Source organism: Oryctolagus cuniculus, chromosome 4 (genome assembly GCF_964237555.1).
Source record: "Oryctolagus cuniculus chromosome 4, mOryCun1.1, whole genome shotgun sequence".
NCBI lineage: Eukaryota > Metazoa > Chordata > Mammalia > Lagomorpha > Leporidae > Oryctolagus > Oryctolagus cuniculus.
In genome coordinates, this window is record NC_091435.1 from 52295799 (window position 1) to 52317483 (window position 21685).

At 37.1% G+C, this 21685-nt stretch overlaps 1 protein-coding gene and 1 long non-coding RNA gene across 7 annotated transcripts in view; one reads left to right on the forward strand and one right to left on the reverse strand.

Moving 5' to 3' along the window:
- The window catches only part of LOC103350570 (uncharacterized), a 50927-nt gene extending 36434 nt beyond the window's left edge, over positions 1-14493 (reverse strand). For all 3 annotated transcript variants that reach the window (XR_011387816.1, XR_011387815.1, XR_007924678.2), the window contains exons 1-2: positions 14147-14493; positions 2626-2711 (exon numbers count right to left, since the gene is read on the reverse strand). This is a non-coding gene — a long non-coding RNA (uncharacterized lncRNA). The remainder of the gene's footprint in view (positions 1-2625; positions 2712-14146) is intronic.
- ARL6 (ARF like GTPase 6) overlaps positions 14461-21685 on the forward strand; it is a 58421-nt gene continuing 51196 nt past the window's right edge. For all 4 annotated transcript variants that reach the window (XR_011387812.1, XR_011387813.1, XR_011387814.1 and 1 more), the window contains exons 1-2: positions 14461-14779; positions 17039-17187. Coding sequence is in view for 1 of the 4 variants with exons in the window: in XM_002716750.5 (XP_002716796.1) it covers positions 17065-17187 (123 nt within the window). In the remaining 3 variants the exon portion in view is untranslated. The remainder of the gene's footprint in view (positions 14780-17038; positions 17188-21685) is intronic.

Here is a 21685-nt window from a genome sequence, read left to right on the forward strand (position 1 = left end):
TGAAGTCACCTACCTGAGTTTTTATGATTAACTTTTACAACAATTTTTCAGTCTTCATAATGTTCAGCAAAAGCAGTATGAATTTTATTTAGCTCAATTTAACTAATGAGTATGCAGTGTCTCCTAAACGCACAAAATTTTACCTTGAAAATGAGTTTCACACCACTAGCTTTGCCTTCAGGTAATTTTCAAGGTTAAAGTTTAGAGATCAATGCCTATTTTCTGTTTGTTATGGTTGCCATGTCAATGGGGGTTAGCTCTTTACATAGTAAGTAAATAAATAAATACTTGTTCAATGTGAGTTGAATTTGCAGTCCCCTACAGAAAGAAATATTTTGGACCTCAAATTCTCCAAAAATTATTTCCAAACTCCTCAGGCTCCATCTGGTAGAGGGGAGCATGTTTTCTGGGTTCTCTAAGACAACCTCTCTTATAAACAGTTGAATCTCATCAAGTATCAGATTTTTTTTTATTTTTTTCATTTTTTATTGTTTGATGCCAAACATCACCGTTACTATGTGTACAAACTACCTCAAAGGTGCACTCCATTAGAAACCATCAGGCATTAATTTCTTGGCCTCCAAGCTAACTCACTGGCCCAACTAAATGTCATAATAATTATGAATGCATTGGTTGCATAAAATCCTTTCAAACATGATCCACTTAACCAGGGAAAGAAACGATTACTCATTACTGGAGCTAACATATAACTGAAATTAAGGAAAAGAAAAATCTTACATTGAACAGCGTAAAAGTAAAAGCTCTACATTTCCCTTGTTATTCCCTTAAAAAGCTCAGTATTGGGTGTTTCAAAGGTTTCTTAGAATAAAAATTTAGTTTTATGTTATAAGGAATGTGACATAATAAACATGTCTTGTGGGGAAAATGACCAGGTAATTCAGAAAAAAAGGTAAAGATCATCAAGGTACAGCTCTAATTCTCTTTTTCTTACTAATAATTAGATTCAAATCATCATTAGAACAAATTATTGAGAGTATTTATATCTTAATTGAAAGTTTCTTTTCCGTTAAGGGGTTTTAGTTTGGTTGGTGCTTGCTTTTTTTAAGATTTCAGAATATCTATGAAAGCTCTAGCTTTGATTTTCCAGTGTTGACTCATAATTACTGCATTTAAAATGAAAGAGAAAATTAAGAAAACTTTTCAGTTATTAAAGGAGGCAAGTGCTACTAAATGGATAAACTTTACCTTTCAGAAAAAAAAAAATAGGGCAACTACAAGTTTATTTCTCTCATAATGATATCAAGTCACCTCTAGTTTACTATATTTTTGTATTTTCCCAGTGAGTCATATTTGCTTCTAAACAAAGCGAAGTTCTTGCTAGATTTCCGAACTTGTTATTCAGAGTAACAAATCTCTACTTCATTAAGAAAACTTTTTGTTTACACAAAATCTCAAAGGAGACTCCTACTACCCTCTAACAAAGGCAGTAAAGTACTATTACCGAAGGGCAGATTTTAGCTTAAGGGTTAAGATGTTTCATCCCAAATCTAATTATCTGGGTTAGATACCTGGCTCTTGTCCCTGACTCCACCTTCAGGTTAATGCAGATCCTAAGAGGAAGTAGTGATAGCCCAAATACTTGTGTCCCTGCCACCCCTGTGAGAGACCTAGATTGAGTTCCCAGTTCCTGGTTTTGACCCAGCTCAGCCTGAGCTGGTTGACATTTGGGAATGAATCAGTGGATGGGAAGCTGTCTCTGTCTCTCTCTCTCTCAAAATAGTGTGTGTGTGTATATATATATATATATATATATATATATATATATATAATTATATATATAAATTATAATATATAATTATAATATATAAATTAAAATATTACCTAACAGATGAGGATGAAAAAAAGCCCTTACATGTAATATAAAGATATGGTTTCTACTCTTTTTGAGAGGCAGAAAGACAGAAACAGAACCCCCATCTGCAGGTTCACTACCCAGATGCCCCCAACAGCCAAGCCTGAGCAAAGCAGAAGTCAAGATCTGGGAACCCAATCCAAGAACTTGATTATTTGAGCTATAACTGTTGCTTCCTAGGGTCTGTATTAGCACAAAGCTAGAGTAGGGAGATGGAGCTAGGTAACAATCCCAGGAACTCCAGTATGGTACACAGGCATCTTAACCAGTAGGCAGAACACCAGCCCCCCATTCTGTCTAATGACAGAATGTCTACACTAGTTTAAGGTTAGAAAAATTTTTGAATTAGTGAAATATTCTTCTAAGCGAAACTCTGTCATTATGCATATTTCTCAATCATTTGCAGTCTCTAGCTGTCTGTAATTTATCATAATAAATGTACTTTTGGTTAAACAATAAACTATCTACTCAATAAATAAGAATTACTGAGATGTGGCTTTTCAGTTCTCTACTAAATAACAAAGTGAAGACAACCTACTTCAGGATCCTTATATAGTTAGCATCAGAGTCTCCTTAACATTACCTCTTGCTGAAGAGAGAACTATCTTTATCCCAGAATTATATATTACCATAAAGAAAACTCTAAGGATAAAAGAATCATCCTTTTAATATATTTCATTCAAATTGAATATTTATATATTATTACTTTGAAGATAGATATCCTTGTTTTCATGACTTAAATACAAACTTACCTGACAAGCAATCATCAAACATTTCTCTACAGCACTTCCACATTTATTGATCATCATCTTTAGAGCAGTCTTACTTTACTTCTGTTCTAGAAAGAGCCAATGTCATTAAATTTTTAAAAATCACAATGATGGAGTAAATTATGCTAATTTGTAAACATGAGTAAAAATGATTCTCAAGATCTTTACTAAATTTAAAAAGTCTCCTTGATTGATTTCATAATTAAAGGCCTCTCTTCTATACTTACTTATTTGTAGAATGAACTGTATTCTGTAAAAATTTTATTTAAGTAAATCTTCACTTACTAAATCAGAGAGAAGCCAGAATATAATTAACTCTTTTAACTCTCTTTTTCATACTATGTAGTAACTTTTGCTCTCTTTAGAATTTTTATCTACCTAGTTAATATCATTGTTAAAGTCATAATGACATTTTTCTTTTAACTGTGCATGCTTTATTTATCGCATAAATTATTTTAATCTTTAAAGTAAATCTGCTTAAAATTGTGGTCTTCAGCAGCTCTATGACAAAATCAATGGCCACTCAGCTTGCTAACAGACTTGTAACCGAACAAGCTATTTTTCTGTCAGTGTGATTGATGTAAGCATTGTTAAATCTAACTTGCTTGAATATCCCTTGGTATATTACCTAGAGCTATTATTGCCATATTCTCCAAGTATCTTTAAGACGACTCTGAATATCATAGGTGGTACTATAATAAATAACAACTAAGGTTTTTTAAAATTTCTGCCCTGCATGGAAAGTAAGATTTAATATGTATAAATGTTTGTCATTGGAGTTTTTAATTTATTTTAATGTTTTCTTTCAGGCCATATATATGCCTTCAAAGAAACTTGTATTAATATATACATACTATGCAAAAATCTCATTTTATTCTTACAAAAAAATGGAGGTTTCATATATTTTCAAGTTTTTTACACCTCCAACAGTAAAAAAATTAAGGAGGTATTTGAGGGTGGGTAGAGCATAATAACATGAGCAGTTCTAAGAAATATGAGATGCATTGATTTTAAAGATTACTATCTGTGCTTGACTTCTAGTATGTTATTAATCGTTTTGTGAATAACACTTCATATTCAACTGTAACATTTAAAACATGAATATATGCAGGACATAAATGTCTTCAGGACATTTTTCACAAAATATACTTAATTTAACTTTCTTTGCAGTGCACACTTCAAGAGTTGAATTTTGAATTTTGAAGGATTAATTGTTACTAACAGTCTATGTTTCCTGTTCCTAAAATGTTAATTAGAACAGTTGTCATAACTTCATTTTTGAAAAATCAGAAAGAGAAAGCATGAATGTTGAACATGGCAACAGATCAGGTTCTGTTAAAATTGAGGAAAAGATTAAAATGTAATACAAAGAGGAGTTTCTGTTAAAATTCTTATCTTATTTTAAGAAAACACAAAAATTACTAGAAAAGAATGAATAAAATGTATGACATATTATTCTTACTGGTAATTTTAAGGCTAAAATGTATTTTGAGCATGGGAATACTAATAAATCTATTAATACTTGTTAAAATATCAATTGATTTATAAAATCAGAAAGGAATCATCAAAATTATCAAAAATAGAAAAAAAATTTTTTTTTAATTTTAATAGACCAGTTAATCGGCCGGCGCCACAGCTCACTAGGCTAATCCTCCGCCTTGCGGTGCCGGCACACCAGGTTCTAGGCCTGGTCGGGGCGCCAGATTCTGTCCCGGTTGCCCCTCTTCCAGGCCAGCTCTCTGCTGTGGCCAGGGAGTGCAGTGGAGGATGGCCCAAGTCCTTGGGCCCTGCACCCCATGGGAGACCAGGATAAGTACCTGGCTCCTGCCATCAGATCAGCACAGCGTGCCAGCCGCGGCGGCCATTGGAGGGTGAACCAACGGCAAAGGAAGACCTTTCTCTCTGTCTCTCTCTCACTGTCCACTCTGCCTGTCAAAAAATAAAAAAAAAAAAATAGACCAGTTAATCATAATTCTTAATGTTTTCATAATACTATTTCTTATTTTTGGCATAAAAGAAAATTTGCAAAAAATGCACTGAATGATGGGCTGAGTACTGTACACATAATAATTATCCCATTGATAATTAAGAGGTTTTTTCTTCTATTAATAAATTTAAAACACAATAAATAGATGCAAAAAGGAACTGAATTGAAAGGATTATCTTTTAACATCAATCTATGCTTTTAAGTAGTTATATAAATTTTGCAGTCTTCCATGTTTAAAAAAATGGTAACTACATACTAATTTTATGTGATATCCTTTGATCTCTAAATGTTGTTTTATTTCAAGAAGATTGCTTTCTCTTTCCAGTTGTTTTAAAAATGGAGCCACTGTATATCTTATGTTTCCATTCAGTATCACAATGCTTATAAATTTCCAATTCACGATGAACTTGAAACCAGTTGCTGTAAGTTACTCTTTTTGCGGCTATTCTTCTTTTTTCTCTTATTGGTCTGCTGAAAAAAGCAAACTCCTCTACTTTCTTGCAAATGGAAACTCTAAAAGGAAATCTTCAAATGAACGTTATGAATTCTAAATAGTGACCATATATGTATTCTTTATAGTTACCTTTCACTGCTGCTTATTTATTCAGTTCTTAAAATTTTACCAAGTGGCATACTTCATACAAGAGTAAAAACCATTACATTTTAATATTAGGTGCTTATTGTCTTCAGAATTTCTAAAAATATTTTTGAAGAAAATAAAATATTCCTTTTCCTCACTTTATTATCTTGGTCACTCTACCAATAAATCCAATAGTTATGTCTCTAATTTAACAACAGAAAGTTATGATTTGTCCCATCAAAACTCAGAGTTTAACGTCTTTATAGTATATAGCAAATATTAAAAAAAGCAAAGGAAGTCATGTCTATATACTGATCCAAAATTGTATAATTACTAAATTTTAAAATAAGTACATATATTTATTTATCTTAAAATATATTGATATGTAAATCCATTCATTCATCCAACTAATGTTTACAGATCATCACCATGTACCAGTGTCCTGCTCTAAGCACTGATCATGCATGGTAATAGAGACATGCAAGGTCCCTGTATTATGGAATTGACCTTCTAATGGGAAAGACACACAATAAACAAACAGTGATGTGTTAGATTGATAATTATATTAATTTTACATAGCATGGCTGTGCTTCTTCCTATTACATAGTGAGGGAAATCTCAAAGAACATGCCATTTAAACTGATATCTGAAAAACATGAAAGCAGCAGCCATGAGAAATTCAGGGGAACAGCATTTCAGGCAGAGGGAACAGTTAGGGACTTGAAGTGTCTGAGAGTAGAAATAACAGTGTTTTCAGTGCACAATAGTGAGGCAAAAAGAACATGGAATGAAAGGACATGAATGAGACTACTAGATTGTGGATGGAGGATGAAGAGAGAAAAGCCAAAGATAAATTCTTTTGAGGGGCTAAACAATGGGTTCCATGATGTAGGTTTAGAGGGAAAAATCAAGATTCTGGTTTTAGTGACAAAATGCTTGAGATGTCTCTTAGCTATTCACATAGGAATATCAACTAGAAAGTTGTATATGAGAGTTTCAAGGAACAGTCAGAAGTCACAATTTAGATTTGGAAATCATCAGTATATTCATGATATTTAAGCTTTTGAAATCACCTAGGAAAAAGCTGTAGATATGGATGTAGTCTTGGATTAAGCTCCAGGGCATTCCAATGTTTAAAAGTTGGGCAGAGAACTTAAAAGCCAACAGAGGAAACGGAAGATGTAGAGTAAGGCAGAGGGAAAAAGAAATGAGATTGGTCATCTGGATTAAATGTTTCTGAGATGTCAAGTTTACAAACAAAACAAAGGTCATTGGATTTGGCAACATGAAAGTTATTGAAGATTTTGACGAGGACAGTTTTTACACAACAGTGAAGTTGAAGCCTGACTAAAGTATTGTTGAAGAGATGTAAGGAAGTCAGACAGTGTCTATAAGCAATTCAAGCTTTTCTTTTAAATAATGAGATCAAGAGAAATAGAACAGTAGCTGCAGGAAGAAAGAGAATCAAGAGTTTTGTGTCTTGTTTATTGTGAAAAATACTAGCATGTATTTATACACTAATGAGAATGACTTGGCAGATGAGGGAATCTGATCATACAAGGGAGAGCATAATTCACCAAAGGTCTGAAGAGGTAGAAGGATAAGGATTCAGAGCATAGTAGCGAGGTTAGTTTGTGTAAGAAGCAGAGATAATAGAACCTCAATGACAGGGAAGGCACAATGTGTAATATGCAGACAGATTGGTAGATGTGTGGATGAAAGATAAGGATATCAGTGTGTGAATGGTTTATTTTACCAAAAATAAGAGAAATGTCAAAATGAAGGTGGGAAAGTATTATCAATTACATGAGAGATAGACAAGTAGTTGAAGAGTAGGATAGTAAATACACACACACACACACATATGCATGCACACACACACATGAGGGGACTTCAAAATTTTATGGAAAATGGAATTAAAATATTGGTTTATTTTTGTGCAAATTATTTTTTAAGATTTATTTACTCATTTGTTTGAAAGGCAGTGTTACAGAGTGGAGGAGGGGAGAGAGAGAGAGAGAGAGAGAGAGAGAGAGAGAGATCTTCAATCTGATGGTTCACTCCCCAAATGGCTGGAATGGCTGGGGCCAGGTGAAAGCTGGGAGCAAGGAACTTCATCTGGGTCTCCAACATGTGTGGCAGGGGCCCAAACAGTTGGGCCATGTTCCACTGCTTTTGCAGGCCATTAGCAGGGAGGTGGTTTGGAAGTGGAACAGCCAGTGCACTATCTGGCACCCAAATGGGATGCTGGCATCACAGGCAGTGGCTTAACCTGTCATGCCACAATGCTGGCCCTGCAAATTATTTTTGAAATTCATGTATCTAGGGGTCTTTAGGAATTTGTGGAAGTTTCTATTATGAAAAAACTATGCATGGATTTCAAAATTTTTGCACCAAAATAAACTTTTTTTTTTTAATTTTGGCTTATTCAATTTCACTTTATTTGAAAGGCTGACACACAGACACACACGGGGAGGGGGGTGAGTAGAGAAATACATCTGCCAGTTCACTACCCAAATAGACACAACATAGTTGGGACAGGCAGAAGCCAAGAGCCTGGAACTCAAATAGGGTCTTCCACTTGGATGGCAGGGACCCAAATAATTGACCCATCATCTGCTACCTCTCAGGCTGCACATTAGCAGGAAGCTGAAATGGGAAGCAGAGCCAGAACTGAAACCCAAGTACTACAATATGAGAAGCAGGCATTACAAATTGCATCTTAACCGCTATACCAAATACCCACCCCTAGACTTTTAAATCTATTTTTCTGCAAACATTTTGAAGTACCATCCTACTTACATATGAGTACTTATATATGAAACACCTTATTGGAAGAACTGAAACTTTGCTTCTAAGGACTCTGAGAAGAGTCCACTTTTCCATAACATAGAGCTTACGTAAAGATTTCTCAATAGTGCAGGTGTTTCTTGCATTTTATTTTTGTCTATTACAGAGTAAAATGTAGAAACATTTTGTAGCTATTGTACTATAATTCAAAGCCTATGAAAATTAAAATGACTTTAATTGTAAAAGATGTATACAGTATACTTATTCTGTTAGTTTTCTCAAGCAGTATTTTGGAGATTTTTGAGTTCCCATCTAAATTTAAGAAGACAAACAGGCACTAATCTTTTAGCAGAAATTTATTTTGTTTTGTTTTCAATTGAAAAATATCCTGTCATTTAAGAGAAACACATGGGAAATAACAGTGGTTTTGTATGTTGAGCCCCTCGCTATCCCAGAAGGAAGAATGTGATCTTCTAATTGTCCTTAGTGCTCTATTTCTGGATAGGCTGTATGTAACTCAATGTGTTTGAATTTAAAGATACATATTTTTTCTTTGAATTTTATATGAAATTGTGAATAATGTAATGAGATTGCTTTCCTTTTTTTTTTTTTACTGTTCTAGCATAGCCAAAAAAGTAGATTATATGTGTCTATAATACTCAATATTTGACTAAACACTTCAAATTTTACATGGCAAATGATGTCTACAGTTGCAGTACACTGAAAATAATAGTTTCAAAAATGTTTGTAGCACAAGTCATAAAGAATTTATTCATTTAAAACTAAATAGCACATTTATATAAAATCCCTAGGTGACATCTGTCTAGGTTGAGATATTTAATCCCCATAGAGCCATATTTGACTAGTGAAAAACTGCAGCTGGAAATATTTTTCCTTTCTGCATTTGATTTTTTTAAAAAAGTATCTCTTTGTAACTTGTCACAAAGCCATTTATCATTAATTAGAGATTTAACACTATACCTATCTACCCTTACAAAATAGGGAAAGATCTGCTAATGAGAATAAGGAAGTGCAGCATTGCATTTTTTTTTTCCTGTTTGGCATTTTATCAGCACTTAGAGCTTCAGTATATGCTTTCCACTCAGGTTCCTTATACAGTCTCAGTTCTCTTTTCTGGGTTGTAATCACAATAGGGTAGAGAGAAAGACACAGTAAAAGGGTGTGATCCTACCTACTCTCTACTTTACTCCAGTGGTGAAGTAGTAGAGAATTATTTGAAAGTGGTATGGTTTTCATCTTATAAAATCTACTATAATATTACAATGTTCCATGTAAATTTTCATGTGCTGGCATGCTTACAAGTTAATAGTGTTATAGAATGCTCAGCTCTCAACATGAGGGATTGTTTGTGGTGAATTGCATTACATATGTCATCTATTTGCTGAAAGAATATGGTGTTTAGCAAAACTACCTGCTGAGCAACATAATAAGATTTTTGTACAAAGTACAAATGACTAATTATTGTATTTTATTTTTCTATGATTTCCTAAGAGGCATTATCAGGGTCTTACAGATGGAGTAAGCCTGTTTATTAAAATATCTATTAGCAAATAAAAGCTACAGTTCTGGTGGTTGCATTTGAGATCTTATTGCATTGCTGTATTGCTACATAGTTAACATACTTTTTAATCTATTAAATCTATAGATATTATAATCTATTAAATCTTTAGATATTGTACTAGTAGCTTTTTACTACTATAAGGAAATGTTTGAAGCAAACTAACTTTATAAAGAAAAGAGTTAATTTTGGCTCAAAGTTTTGGAGTTGCAAGGTCCAGGGGCCTCATCTAGCCCTGGCCTTAGTGCTGACAGAGATCTGAGGCACTGCAGAGACTCACATGGGAAGAGACAGGGAGCCTGTGCAGCAGCCTACCATGTGTCATCCTTTGATCTCTCCTTATAAAGCAAGGAGGATCAGTCATGATGGCTGTACCTTAAAGACCTAATCCACTCTAATCTCTTTCCAAAGACACCACCTCTTTAGAGCCTGGTTAGGTTATTTCTGCCCTCCTAGTACCATCAACAGAAGACTGTGGGGACCAATATTCAAAACATACTGGATATTTTCCTAATTCTGGATGCACAATTAAAGTTGTAATACTTCAAAATGTTTAACGTCATTAAGGTCTAGACAGAATTTCACACAAATCACCATAAATAACTGCCATCTATTTTTGTAGTGATTTTATGTTGATAAAATATTTATGAAATTCAAGTGAATTGTTCATTGCAGAAGCTATACTGTACACAAGTTGCAGATGACAAAAAGATGTGCATTCAATGGTTCAAACAAAGCTTTAGATCATCAGTGATCACCCCCAAACGTCCTATAAATCTGGGATTTTCTGTATTCTTTTAAAAGTTCCTAAAAGAAAATACATAGAAAATATCCTGGATTAATTAAAATAACCACTATTTTTATAATTTTCCTGCTGAGGTTCTGAAACCTAGTATGAAATTAAAACTGGTAAGAAAATATCTAAAATTTCTCTAATACAGTCTTGAGAAAATCATATACTATTTTTAATGCTTGTTATTCTTATAATAAAATAGAGTCAACTAAGTTCTTAAATCAAGTGGAACAATTTTATGCTGAGCTGGAGTGTGCACTAGAGAGCAGTTTCAGATGGCAAAGCACCAAAACAGCAGATTGAACCATATGAAATATTTATGTTTTTTTAAGGTTGACATTTTCAAGACTGACATTTTCCAGATTATTGAGTACATTGTGGGTTTCATGACCAGATTTCATCTCTAGTAATAATAAGCCATAAAACCAACGACACTTCTTGAGATAATTATTTACCCAGCTCTCTTTTTTGTAAAAGAATTCTCTGTTTGGGACAGGTGTTTGGCACAGCAGTTAAGAAAACACTTGGGACACTTGCATACCATATCAGAGTGTCACTGGAGTCACAGCTCCCGCTTTCTGGTAATGTGCGCCATGAAGGTCATCAAGTGAGGCTCAAGAGGTTGGGTCCCTGCCACCATGTGGGAGGCCCAGATTGAGCTCCCCAGATCTTGTGGGCATTTGGGGAGTAAATTAGGGATGCAGATCTTTCTCCTCCACCCCCAATAAATAATCTTTTTATTTAAAATTTATTTATTTGAAAGGCAGAGTTAGAGAGAGAGAGAAAGAAAGATGTTCCATCCTGTGGTTGGTTCACTCCTCAGATTGCCACAACATCTGGAGCCAGGCCTATCTATAGCCAAGAACCAGGAACCTCCTCTAGGTCTCTCACATGGGTTTGGGGGCAAGCACTTGGGCAACCTATGCTGCCCTATCAGGTGCATTAGCAGAAAGCTAGCTCAGAAGTGGAGCAGCCAGGACTCAAACCTGCATCCATATGGGATGCCAGCATTGCACGTGGCGCCTCTACCTTCTATGCCACAGTGCTGGCCCCTAAATAATCTTTTAGAAAGAATTATCTGTCTGCCTGTGTATGCTAAAAAGTTGGATGCTCAATATACAATTTATATTTATAGTGTACAACTAATGTTTTTGTACTAAGTAAAATAGAGTAATTCAACATAGGAGCAGAAAAAACTGCAAACAAGAAAAGTTAAGTACATCCACGTTAAAAAATTATCTGGCTATAAGCAAATTAGCTCCCAGCTCTTATCAATGTGTGTCACAATACTCAGACACACAAAAAAGTGATTAACACTTTCCTGTAAATGCATTTACCATCAGAAATTAATGAGCAACCATATTTAAGAATTGAGTCTATCTTATTCAAATACTAAGAATTTCAAGAAGCAAAATTATTTATTGAAAACCTATGACATGCCAAACATTTATATTTGTTGTCTCTAATCCACAAATCCACTGGATAAACTAATATATCAGTATCTTTATGAAGGTTGGGAAGCTGAAACATAGAGACTGGTTAATTAGCCTAAGACCACACAGTAGATAAAGAATATGTCCCAACACTCCATTTTTACAAGTACATTTGTATGTCAATACTTTAGGTTATGCAGCTATAAGGATTAGCTTTTCCTTTAAAAATTTTATTTATTTGAAAGAGATATGGGGCAAGGAAAGGAAGAAGGGATAGAGAGAGAAAAATCTTCCATCCACTCACTGTTTCATTCCCCAAATGACTGCAACAGCCAGGGATGAACCAGGCTACAGCAGGAGCCTGAACCCCAGCCTGTCTCTCCACTGTGTGGCAGGAGTCCAAATATTGCTCTTGCTTCCCAGAAAGGACCTGGATCTGAAGCCAAGCATCCAGGATATGGGATGCAGCTGCCCCAAGTTGGGACTTAATCAACGGAGCCTCAGCAAACTTTTCCTTTTGTTTTGCCTTTCAATAGATTCAGAATTTCAGGCCACATTTATATTTCACTATAAAACTAATATAACAACATTTGGTATATGGAAAAATGGCAAATAAACAACTCATAATAGTGCGTGCACACCTCCAACACCATTACTTGGACATCATTTTTCCTAGTCTCTTTTTATTCCCTCCTAGTCCATTTAATATGCCAAACTAAATGACAAGCCAAAGAACAGATAGGATAGTAAACATAACACTGGTTAGTTGAAAAGGGATAATAAAACCCAAAGCCCGTGGATATCAAGGGAAATGAAGAAATTAAACCTCCTCTTTGAGAAACGTTTTAAAGTCATAAAAGCATTTCACAGGGGTGGAGAGGAAGGCTGCCAGGGCTCCAAACTGAGAGGTTAACAAATTCCATAGATCTTTGAAATGATTTCATCTGTGGCCTGTGCAAGGTGTCTGGCACGTAACAAATCTTCCCAGACAGACAAATCAATTAATTCACAGGCTTTTATTGGGATTCCGCTCCAGGGTGAGGTTCCCCAGTCCCAAAAGATCGGGGGCCGGGGAAGTCCCGCGTCAGAGGCATGTATGGATGGAGAAGCATCTGGTTGACCGCCTGGTTGCTGAAGGCCTCGGTTCATTCCATTATCACCTGCTGTAAACACTTAGACACTGTAGTATACAAGTCAGGGTGAGAATAGCAACCAATGATCCTAAGAGTGGCATTAGGAAATGGGGGGGTGGGGTGGTCTCTGGACCCTTGTGGGGACAGTTTGATGGATGTGGCTTAAATCTGACCCCAGCCAAGACCGGGAGAAAGGCCACTCAACTTCTTCAGGTAGTGGGGTTTGTCTCTAGAGAAATTTTGAATAATCATACAACATTAAGTGGAGGAGAGGACCATCAATACGCACAGGTTGGGAGCAGACCCATTGATGTTAGAGCAGAGGCTATGATTACAAAGGAATGAGGCCCAAGTGGGCTAGACAGGGTCCAGAACAAAGGACGGAGTCATTATTAGAGGACCCAAGAAAGGTGCTGTCTGAGCCACAACTAAGATTTCTGATTGAGAAGCAAATAGAACCTGACAGAAGGTGGGCTTTAGGCCTTGCCAGTTATGAAGCCCAGACCTACCTATCTCTTCATACGGGGTACATCCTAAGGGAGGTGTGAACCTCCTTGGGGAAGGCCCCCTGTTGACTTCCATTACCTAGCTGGCCTGGGAGAAGAGCTGGCCAGGTAAAGGCAGGTGGCATCTCTAACAGGAAATTTACAGTTCTGCCCGCAATGTTGCTGACCCTATTTGGCCGTCTCCTCTCATATGGCAGCTTTGGGATCCGCAAGGAGGGAAGGCATACACTTCAGGGAATGGAGAGTCCTTGTCAAGGTCCCCGCGGGTGCCTAAAGGTCAACCAATGAGGATCAGACCCGCCTCAACCTTTAACCCCCACACCCTGTATCTATAAAAGGAGCTCTCCCAACCCCTGACACGCGACTTCCCCAGCCCCTGCTCTGTTGGGACCGGGGAACCTCGCCCGGGAGCGGAACCCCAATAAAAGCCTGTGAACTAATTGATTCGTCTGCCTGGGAAGATTTGTTACGCGCTGGACACCTTGCAGTCTGTCTACTGGAAAACGTGGTAATAAAAATGTGGGACAAAGTGTATGTCTAAATATTTTCTATTTGAGGATCATCTGAGCCTGTGAAAGCCAAACATTTTTTAACAAGGCGGCTAACTTCCGATTTTGACTATTAATGTATCTTCCGACCACCAGCCGATTTGACCCGAGGGACTGTAAACTAATCACAGGATATTATGCCAGGTGGAAATACCTTCGGGAGATCAGGCAGCTAGGAAGCAGGTGTACATACTTCCTTCGTCGAATTACACCTGGCTTTCGGCACCAGTGTCTTTCCTCTCCCGCCCAACTTTAAAAGCTTTCCTCAATCAGAACATGGAGGGGGCTCGGTGCCGTGGGTACAGGGCAACAACGGCGCACATCCTGTCCCAGTGGGTACCACCGTATCCAGCAGTCGCGGTCACCCCGCTGAGTCTGCGCCAGTCTACAACCCAGGGCCTCAGCCTTGGCGTCACACAGACGCCACGCCCTGGGCGAAGCAGCTGGGGGAATCCACGCCCATAGAAGCGCAGCGAACGCAGACACGCGCTTCCCGGCAGGCTGTGCGCGCGCCTACAACTCCCGTCATGCTCCACCGAAGACGGCAAGGTCCCTCGCAGGAAACCGGCCCCCAGCCCGGCGCCCCTAACCTTTGCTCACCTCCCACCCCTCGTTAATAGTTGCTCAGCGAGCCTCTGGCCTTTTTCCCAGGAGCTTTACCACCCCAGGTGCCAGAGCACTGCTAATACTCCCAAAGAGGCGTGGCTTCGGGACCGGAAGAAGCTTTTGTTGCCAGGGAAACGCGGCGCGCCAAGGCGGCAGACCAGGCGTGGATGTTCGGCCTGAGGTAGGGGATGTCATTTCTTCCAACTTGTAGAGACGGTTTTAGTCAGGAACGGCGATCTTTCATACCGAGGCAGAGCAGAGAAGGTTGAGGGAGCCCCCGTACCAGATTCCCTTCCCGGGGCCTGGTACGAGTGAGTGCGTCCCTTCTGTTCCTCACCAGCTCCTGGGGCAGCCAAGCTAACATCAAAACCCCGGGATTTTTACAGTCCCCAGCCACTCCCCCGCTCCCTCCGGTCAGCGTTAGAATTCCTCTTGGCTCTTCCTCAAGGTTTTGTTTTGATTTTCCTTCCACGCGAGGAGTTGTTTCTAACGTGAGAGGTGGAAAAGGAGTAGCAGGATCAGGCGGTCAGTGCTAGGGACTAGAAAATGCATTGAAGTGGTTTGGGCGAAATTTTATTTCATTGATGGTTTTAAGACTGCTCAACTTGGGCCTTTTTTTTTTTTTTTTTTTTTGGATGTGGAAACTCTAATGGAAATTTCATCATCAGAAAACTAAGAGCCAAATAGGAGCACTGATCTGGAGTAGTGTGTATAACAATTCATTTAACACACTTATTTAAAGTTTAGAAAATACAAGTCATTGTTTCCTTCTCTGCCCCACCAGGAGCTCTCCCTGTAGCTTATCTTCCAAGTCATTAATTTTAATAAACTAGTAAAGAGTTAAAAAAATTTTGAGTAACATCCTGATTCTTCTGGATTTTTCTGACAACATGAATCCTCGTTTCAGTATCACAGAGAACATCCATGAACATTTAAATCGATGTACAAAGAGTGGAAACAGAAAGTGGAAAGATAGATTAGAACCAAATTGTGAACATTGTTAAAGGTATTCACTGAAGTTTGGACTTTATTCTGAAACCCAATGGTTCTCAGCAGTGACTACCTATCAGAAACACTGTGTAGTTTTTATTTTATTTGTTTATTTGAGAGACAGAGAGAGCTGCCATCTGCTGGTTCACTCCCCAAATGCCCAGAGTGGCTGAGTCTGGGCTAAGCAGAAGCCAGGAGCTGGGAACTCAATCTGGGTCTCCTTGGTGGCTTTGCAGGAAGCTGGAGTCAGGAGTCAGAGCTAGGAAATGAACTCAAGTAGTCCATTGTGGTAAGCCAGTGTTCTAACTGTTAGGATAAACGCCAACTCCACTATGTAGCTTTTAAAAGTATAGTTGCCCAGTTTCCATCTTCAGAAATTCAGATTAAACAGTTGATTCCAGAGTGCAGCTAGGGTTGAGAATCCTGGCTACTGGAGTGGATACTTACAGAAAATTTCAATTGTGCCTCTTACTATGAATTTTGAACATGGTAAAGAAATGTTGACCAGCTTTCTTGTCTTTTATTGCCTTTATTTATGAATGCAGAAAATAAAATTACAGAGGAAAGCTATAATTACTAAAAAAAGAAGTGCACAAACAGCTTCAATAAAGGTGATTACATTTTTAGAAAAACTGACTTCTCTTATAAATTTTTTGCCCTAACATAATTCAGTAAATATTTGATAATACGTGAAAAACCAGTGAAAAGTTTCAACACCAGCTACTTTGAAAGGTGAATGTATAAGCATCAGTCTTTTCACAACCATTGTATTAGAGTAGAAGTTGTAAAGGAGGAAAATGTGAGAAGTGGTCATATTTTTAAAAATTTGTTCAAAATTGTATGGAAAATGGAAAAAACAAGCGTGTATATTTTATATGTTTAGTGTGATAAGTAAATAGTAAATTTGCTTTGAATTAAGATGATAAATTGTATGTAAATTGCTTCATAGCAGAAGATTAATTTAAAATAATCTACAAATGCCAATCAATCCTTAAGCTGAGAGTTAAAACAATGGATCTAGTCTGTCTTACAGTTTAAATTTTAGTGTCATATTAAATACAAAATTATTGCCCTTATATTGTTCCATATTTCCCGGAATGCTGCATCCTAATTGATACTTGCAGCCTGATACTTGATACTTTGAATTATCACAGTTGGTTGAGTTTGCATGTTATGGAGCCTGTGTTTTCCTCTTAAATATTATAAATGACAATGAGAAATGTTGTCATTTCAAGGTTGTTAATCTATGTTGCCAGGGGTTATAAGCTGCCACTCTGCGTTTCTGTTAAGTCTCCTTTGTGGTAATCAGCTTATCCTCTATTGACTAATTACAAAGCTACATTGACAAGGTTTTCACAGTATCATTATGTTTCCTTAAATTTTTAAGAATTATGTATTTTGCATGCTTCAGGTGTTTTTAGATATTAGAGCTTTTTTTTGTTACTTGCAGCTGATTTGTCATATTTGAGTCACATTATGGGATTGCTAGACAGACTCTCAGGCTTGCTTGGCCTGAAGAAGAAGGAGGTTCATGTTTTGTGCCTTGGTCTAGATAATAGTGGCAAAACAACAATCATCAACAAACTTAAACCTTCAAATGTAAGTATCATTGTTAGATGCTGTATGTATTCTCTGCTACTAGGGAAAGTTAATATGCAGAATTATTTGTATGATGTCATAACTTCGTATAATTATGCTGTGGAATCATTTTTAAACTTGGAATACCTTAAAGTAATATCTGTCAACTACAATTTGCAGTGAATTTCATGCAGAAAAAGGCAAATCTTGATGATTATACTGGAATGTTCTTTTCAGAATTTTTTTTCTCCAAAAGATTGTCATAAATTTGCTGAGTTTACTTTTAGATTGCACTGCTTTTTCAGTTCCTGTTTATAGGAGGAACAAAACAAGGGGAAAAATGAATCACCTCTACAGGTTCTGTGGATAAGCAGACAGTTTTTCACAGAAATGTGGTGTGTATATCAGTAGTAGTAAGCAAGATGCTTTTAAGCAATATAGGCATGAATCTATTACTTTAGTAATTGAAAGCTGTATAAAGCTACCTCATTCAACACCTGATCCAGAGTAGGTTCTGCTGCATGTAGAGAAAACCCCCATAAAAACAGTGCTTTTGTGCACCTGAAATCACTTCTTGAGTCTTAAAGCTAGAACAACTATCTTATCTCATCAGAAAAATTAACCTCTAGGTCCTGAGAAAGTGTAATTTGCTTTTACTTTTTTTTTTTTCTTAACTTGGTAATAATAGTGAAGGGCTCACCTAAATTGGGGCCTCTGAAAGGCTCTAAAACTTCTGTCACTCAGGCACATTTAACATTTGCTTCCTTCCTACTTTGAACCCAAGAGCTTATATCCACTGTGAGAACATTATTTTTAATAAATTAAGTGAATTAATCATGGACGTCTAAATTGCTATGTTAGTAAATGCCTTCCAAAAGAATTGCACATCTTATAGTAAAGTTGTTTCATTTATTTCTGTGGGAAAAGTCAGCTTTTAGGTTTGGGCATTTGTTCTAGTAGTTATCATGCGAGTTGAGACACTACGTCCCGTATCAGAGTACCTGGGTTCTATACCCAGCTCTGGCTCCTAACTCCAGCTTCTGTGGGTGCAGAGGCTGGAAAGCAGTGCTGATGGCTTAGATAATTGGGTTTCTGCCATCCAGATACTTTAGAAATCTGGAAAACCACCCAGCAGTTAGCAGTGTATGGAGAATAAACCAGTGAACGTTAGGTGTTAGCAGTCCTATCAGCCAGCCAGCAGTTAGGGGTATATGGAGAGTAAACTAGTGAATGGAAGCTGTCTCCTCTCTTTCTGTGTCCCTTTCTACCTCTCAATTTTCTAGGTATTAGTTTATAGATATTTTCAAATCCAAACAGTTTTTTTAAAGATTCATTTATTAATTTCACAGGCAAGTGACAGATAGAGTGGGAGCGACAGAGAACTATCTTCCATCTGCTGGTTCACCCCCAAATGGCCACAATGGTTGGGGCTGAAGCCAGAAGCCCAGAACTCCATTTATATCTCCCATGTGGATCTCAGGGGCTCAGGTACTTGGGCCATCATCTGCTGCCTTCCCCAGCACGTTAGCAGGGAGCTGGATCACAAGGGGAACAGCCATGACTCAAACCAGTGTTCTGATAAGGGATGCTAATGTCCCATGTTATGGCTTAACCTGACATGCCACAGTGCTGGCCACCCAAACTGATTTTTCATATTTATTTATTGTTAATAAATAATGTTTATTTGTTGTTAATATTTATTTTATAATTATATTATATTTATTTATTATAATTTTATCATCTATTGTTAATATATTGAGATTGCTGGCATCTTCAAAGCTGATGAATAGGAAGAGAGGGAGGATACTTTAATGTGACCACTGTTGTGAAAAATATAGTCCAGGAGTCATTTTCTTAGAGACACAACCTGTATATTTTCTTTGAAGAGTCTTTCCCTTGCTTTCTGTTGTACATGATCTCATTCTATTACATCATGTAGTTTTATATTCTTAATCTTTAAAACAAACTGAAGTTATCTTACATTTTGAGTTCATAACTTGCTTATTAACTTTCTTTTTATAATAGAGTGTCAATCTTGTCTTGTTTAGCACTGAATACCAAATACAGAATAATGCTTGGCATTTAAATATATTTATTGGCTGATTAGATTGATGAATGATTTTTTTTTTAATTTTATTAGCAGACTAAATAAACTAACCAAATAGGGTCTCTTAGAAATCTTGTTCTGTTTCTGTTGATGTTGGTCTATCCATGGAATGGACTGTCTCAGATGGCCTGTTCTGCTTAGCTAATAATTCCTAGTCTTTGTACGCTTTACACAATTCTCTGTCCACTTTAGAGAATGAAAAAAAAATGTTCAAGTGTACTTCAGAATGTTCATTATCAAATGAAATTAAAATATAAGTTTATTTTGGTGCAAAAAGGTTTTGGAATCCATGCATACATTTTTCATAATATGCATTCATTATGAGGTTTTTGTTTTTGTTTTGTTTTTGACAGGCAGAGTGGACTGTGAGAGAGACAGAGAGAAAGGTCTTCCTTTTTCCGTTGGTTCACCCCCCAATGGCCGCTGTGGCTGCACACTGCAGCGGCACGCTGCGGCCCCTGCACCGTGCTGATCCGAAGCCAGGAGCCAGGTGCTTCTCTTGGTCTCCCATGCGGGTGCAGGGCCCAAGCACCTGGGCCATTCTCCACTGCCTTCCTGGGCCACAGCAGAGAGCTGGCCTGGAAGAGGAGCAACTGGGACAGAATCTGGCACCCCGACCGGGACTAGAACCCTGGGTGCCGGTGCCGCAGGCAGAGAATTATCCTGCTGAGCTGCAGCGCTGGCCTATTATGAGCTTTTTGAAATGCCTTCATGTTTGTTTTTGGATAAAGCATAGGGAAATCAATATTAGAAACTATCTTTTGGAATACTTTTGAGAAAATGAGTTTCAGTTGAATCCAGAAGCACTCACATATCTTATTCTATATCCTGATTAATTTGTGGAGTTTTGTTTTTCCTAATTGCTTTCCACTGGAACTTTAGTAGGGAGGGGTATCCTTATAAGTAAAATAAGTTAAATTAGAGATTTTGAAGAAGCTGAGTGATTGTGGAAAGGCACAAAATTACTCTAATTCCAGTTCAATGAAAATAGAATTACTATTTTGATATTTTCTGAGATTTCTTCAGACTTTTAACCTGCCTATTTTTTTGGCTGTTTGAAATTTTTTTCATAATAACAGTTGATGATTGTATCACATGATTGACATATTTGAATAAAAATTATGTAGTTTTTGGTGACAACAAAAATTAGGAAACTGTTTATTCCAAAACTTGTTGGTCAATGAAGGAACCACAAGGTATGAAGTAGGAATCTTTGTAGCAGAAAATAAATTTTATCTAACATAAACAAAAAGAAATTTTTGGGAAAAATATATCAGGATAGTTCATAGGATAGATGGAAGGAAAACTCGAATCAGCAAAACTTCAGAAAAAACAAAACTGGGGCAGCTCTGGGGGCCTTTTCACTAGCACATTACATTTTTTTTTGACCTACTTTATTACGTTTTTTTTCAACTTTTATTTAATAAATATAAATTTCCAAAGTACAACTTTTGTATTACAGTGGCTTTCCCCCCATAACCTTCCTCCCACCCGCAACCTTTTCATTTCCCACTCCTTCTTCCATCCCATTCTTCATCAAGATTCATTTTCAATTATATTTATATACAGAAGATCAACTTAGTATATACTAAGTAAAAATTTCAACAGACTGTACCCATGCAGACACACAAAGTATAGAGTACTGTTTGAGTAGTAGTTTTACTGTTAATTCGCATAGTACAGCACATTAAGAACAGAGGTCCTACATGGGGAGCAGGTGTACAGTGACTCCCCTTGTTGATTTAACAATTGACACTCTTATTTATGATGTCAGTAATCACCCGAGGCTCTTGTCATGAGCTGCCAAGGCTATGGAAGCCTCTTGAGTTCACCAAGTATGAACTTATTTAGACAAGACCATATTCAAAGTAGAAGTTCTCTCCTCCCTTCAGAGAAAGGTACTTCCTTCTTTGATGGCCCATTCTTTCCACTGGGATCTCACTCGCAGAGATCTTTCATTTAGGTTTTTTGTTTTTGTTTTTGCCACAGTGTCTTAGCTTTCCATGCCTGAGAAACTCTTATGGGTATTTTTAGCCAGATCCGAATGCCTTAAGGGCTGATTCTGAGGCTAGAGTGCTGTTTAGGGCATTTGCCATTCTATGAGTCTGCTGTGTATCCTGCTTCCCATGAAGGATCATTCTCTCCTTTTTAATTCTAGCAATTATTATTTGCAGGCACTGGTCTTATTTATGTAATCCCTTTGACACTTAATTCTATCTTTTTGATCAATTATGAACTGAAACTGATCACTTTAACATTAAGATGGCATTGGTACATGCCACCTTGGTGGGATTGAATTAGAATCCCCTGGCATGTTTCTAGCTCTACCTTAGGGGTAAGTCTGAGTAGCACATTACATTTAAGGTAAACAAGCTCCAATGACTTTTCAGTTTCTTTCCCTTTGAATTTAAA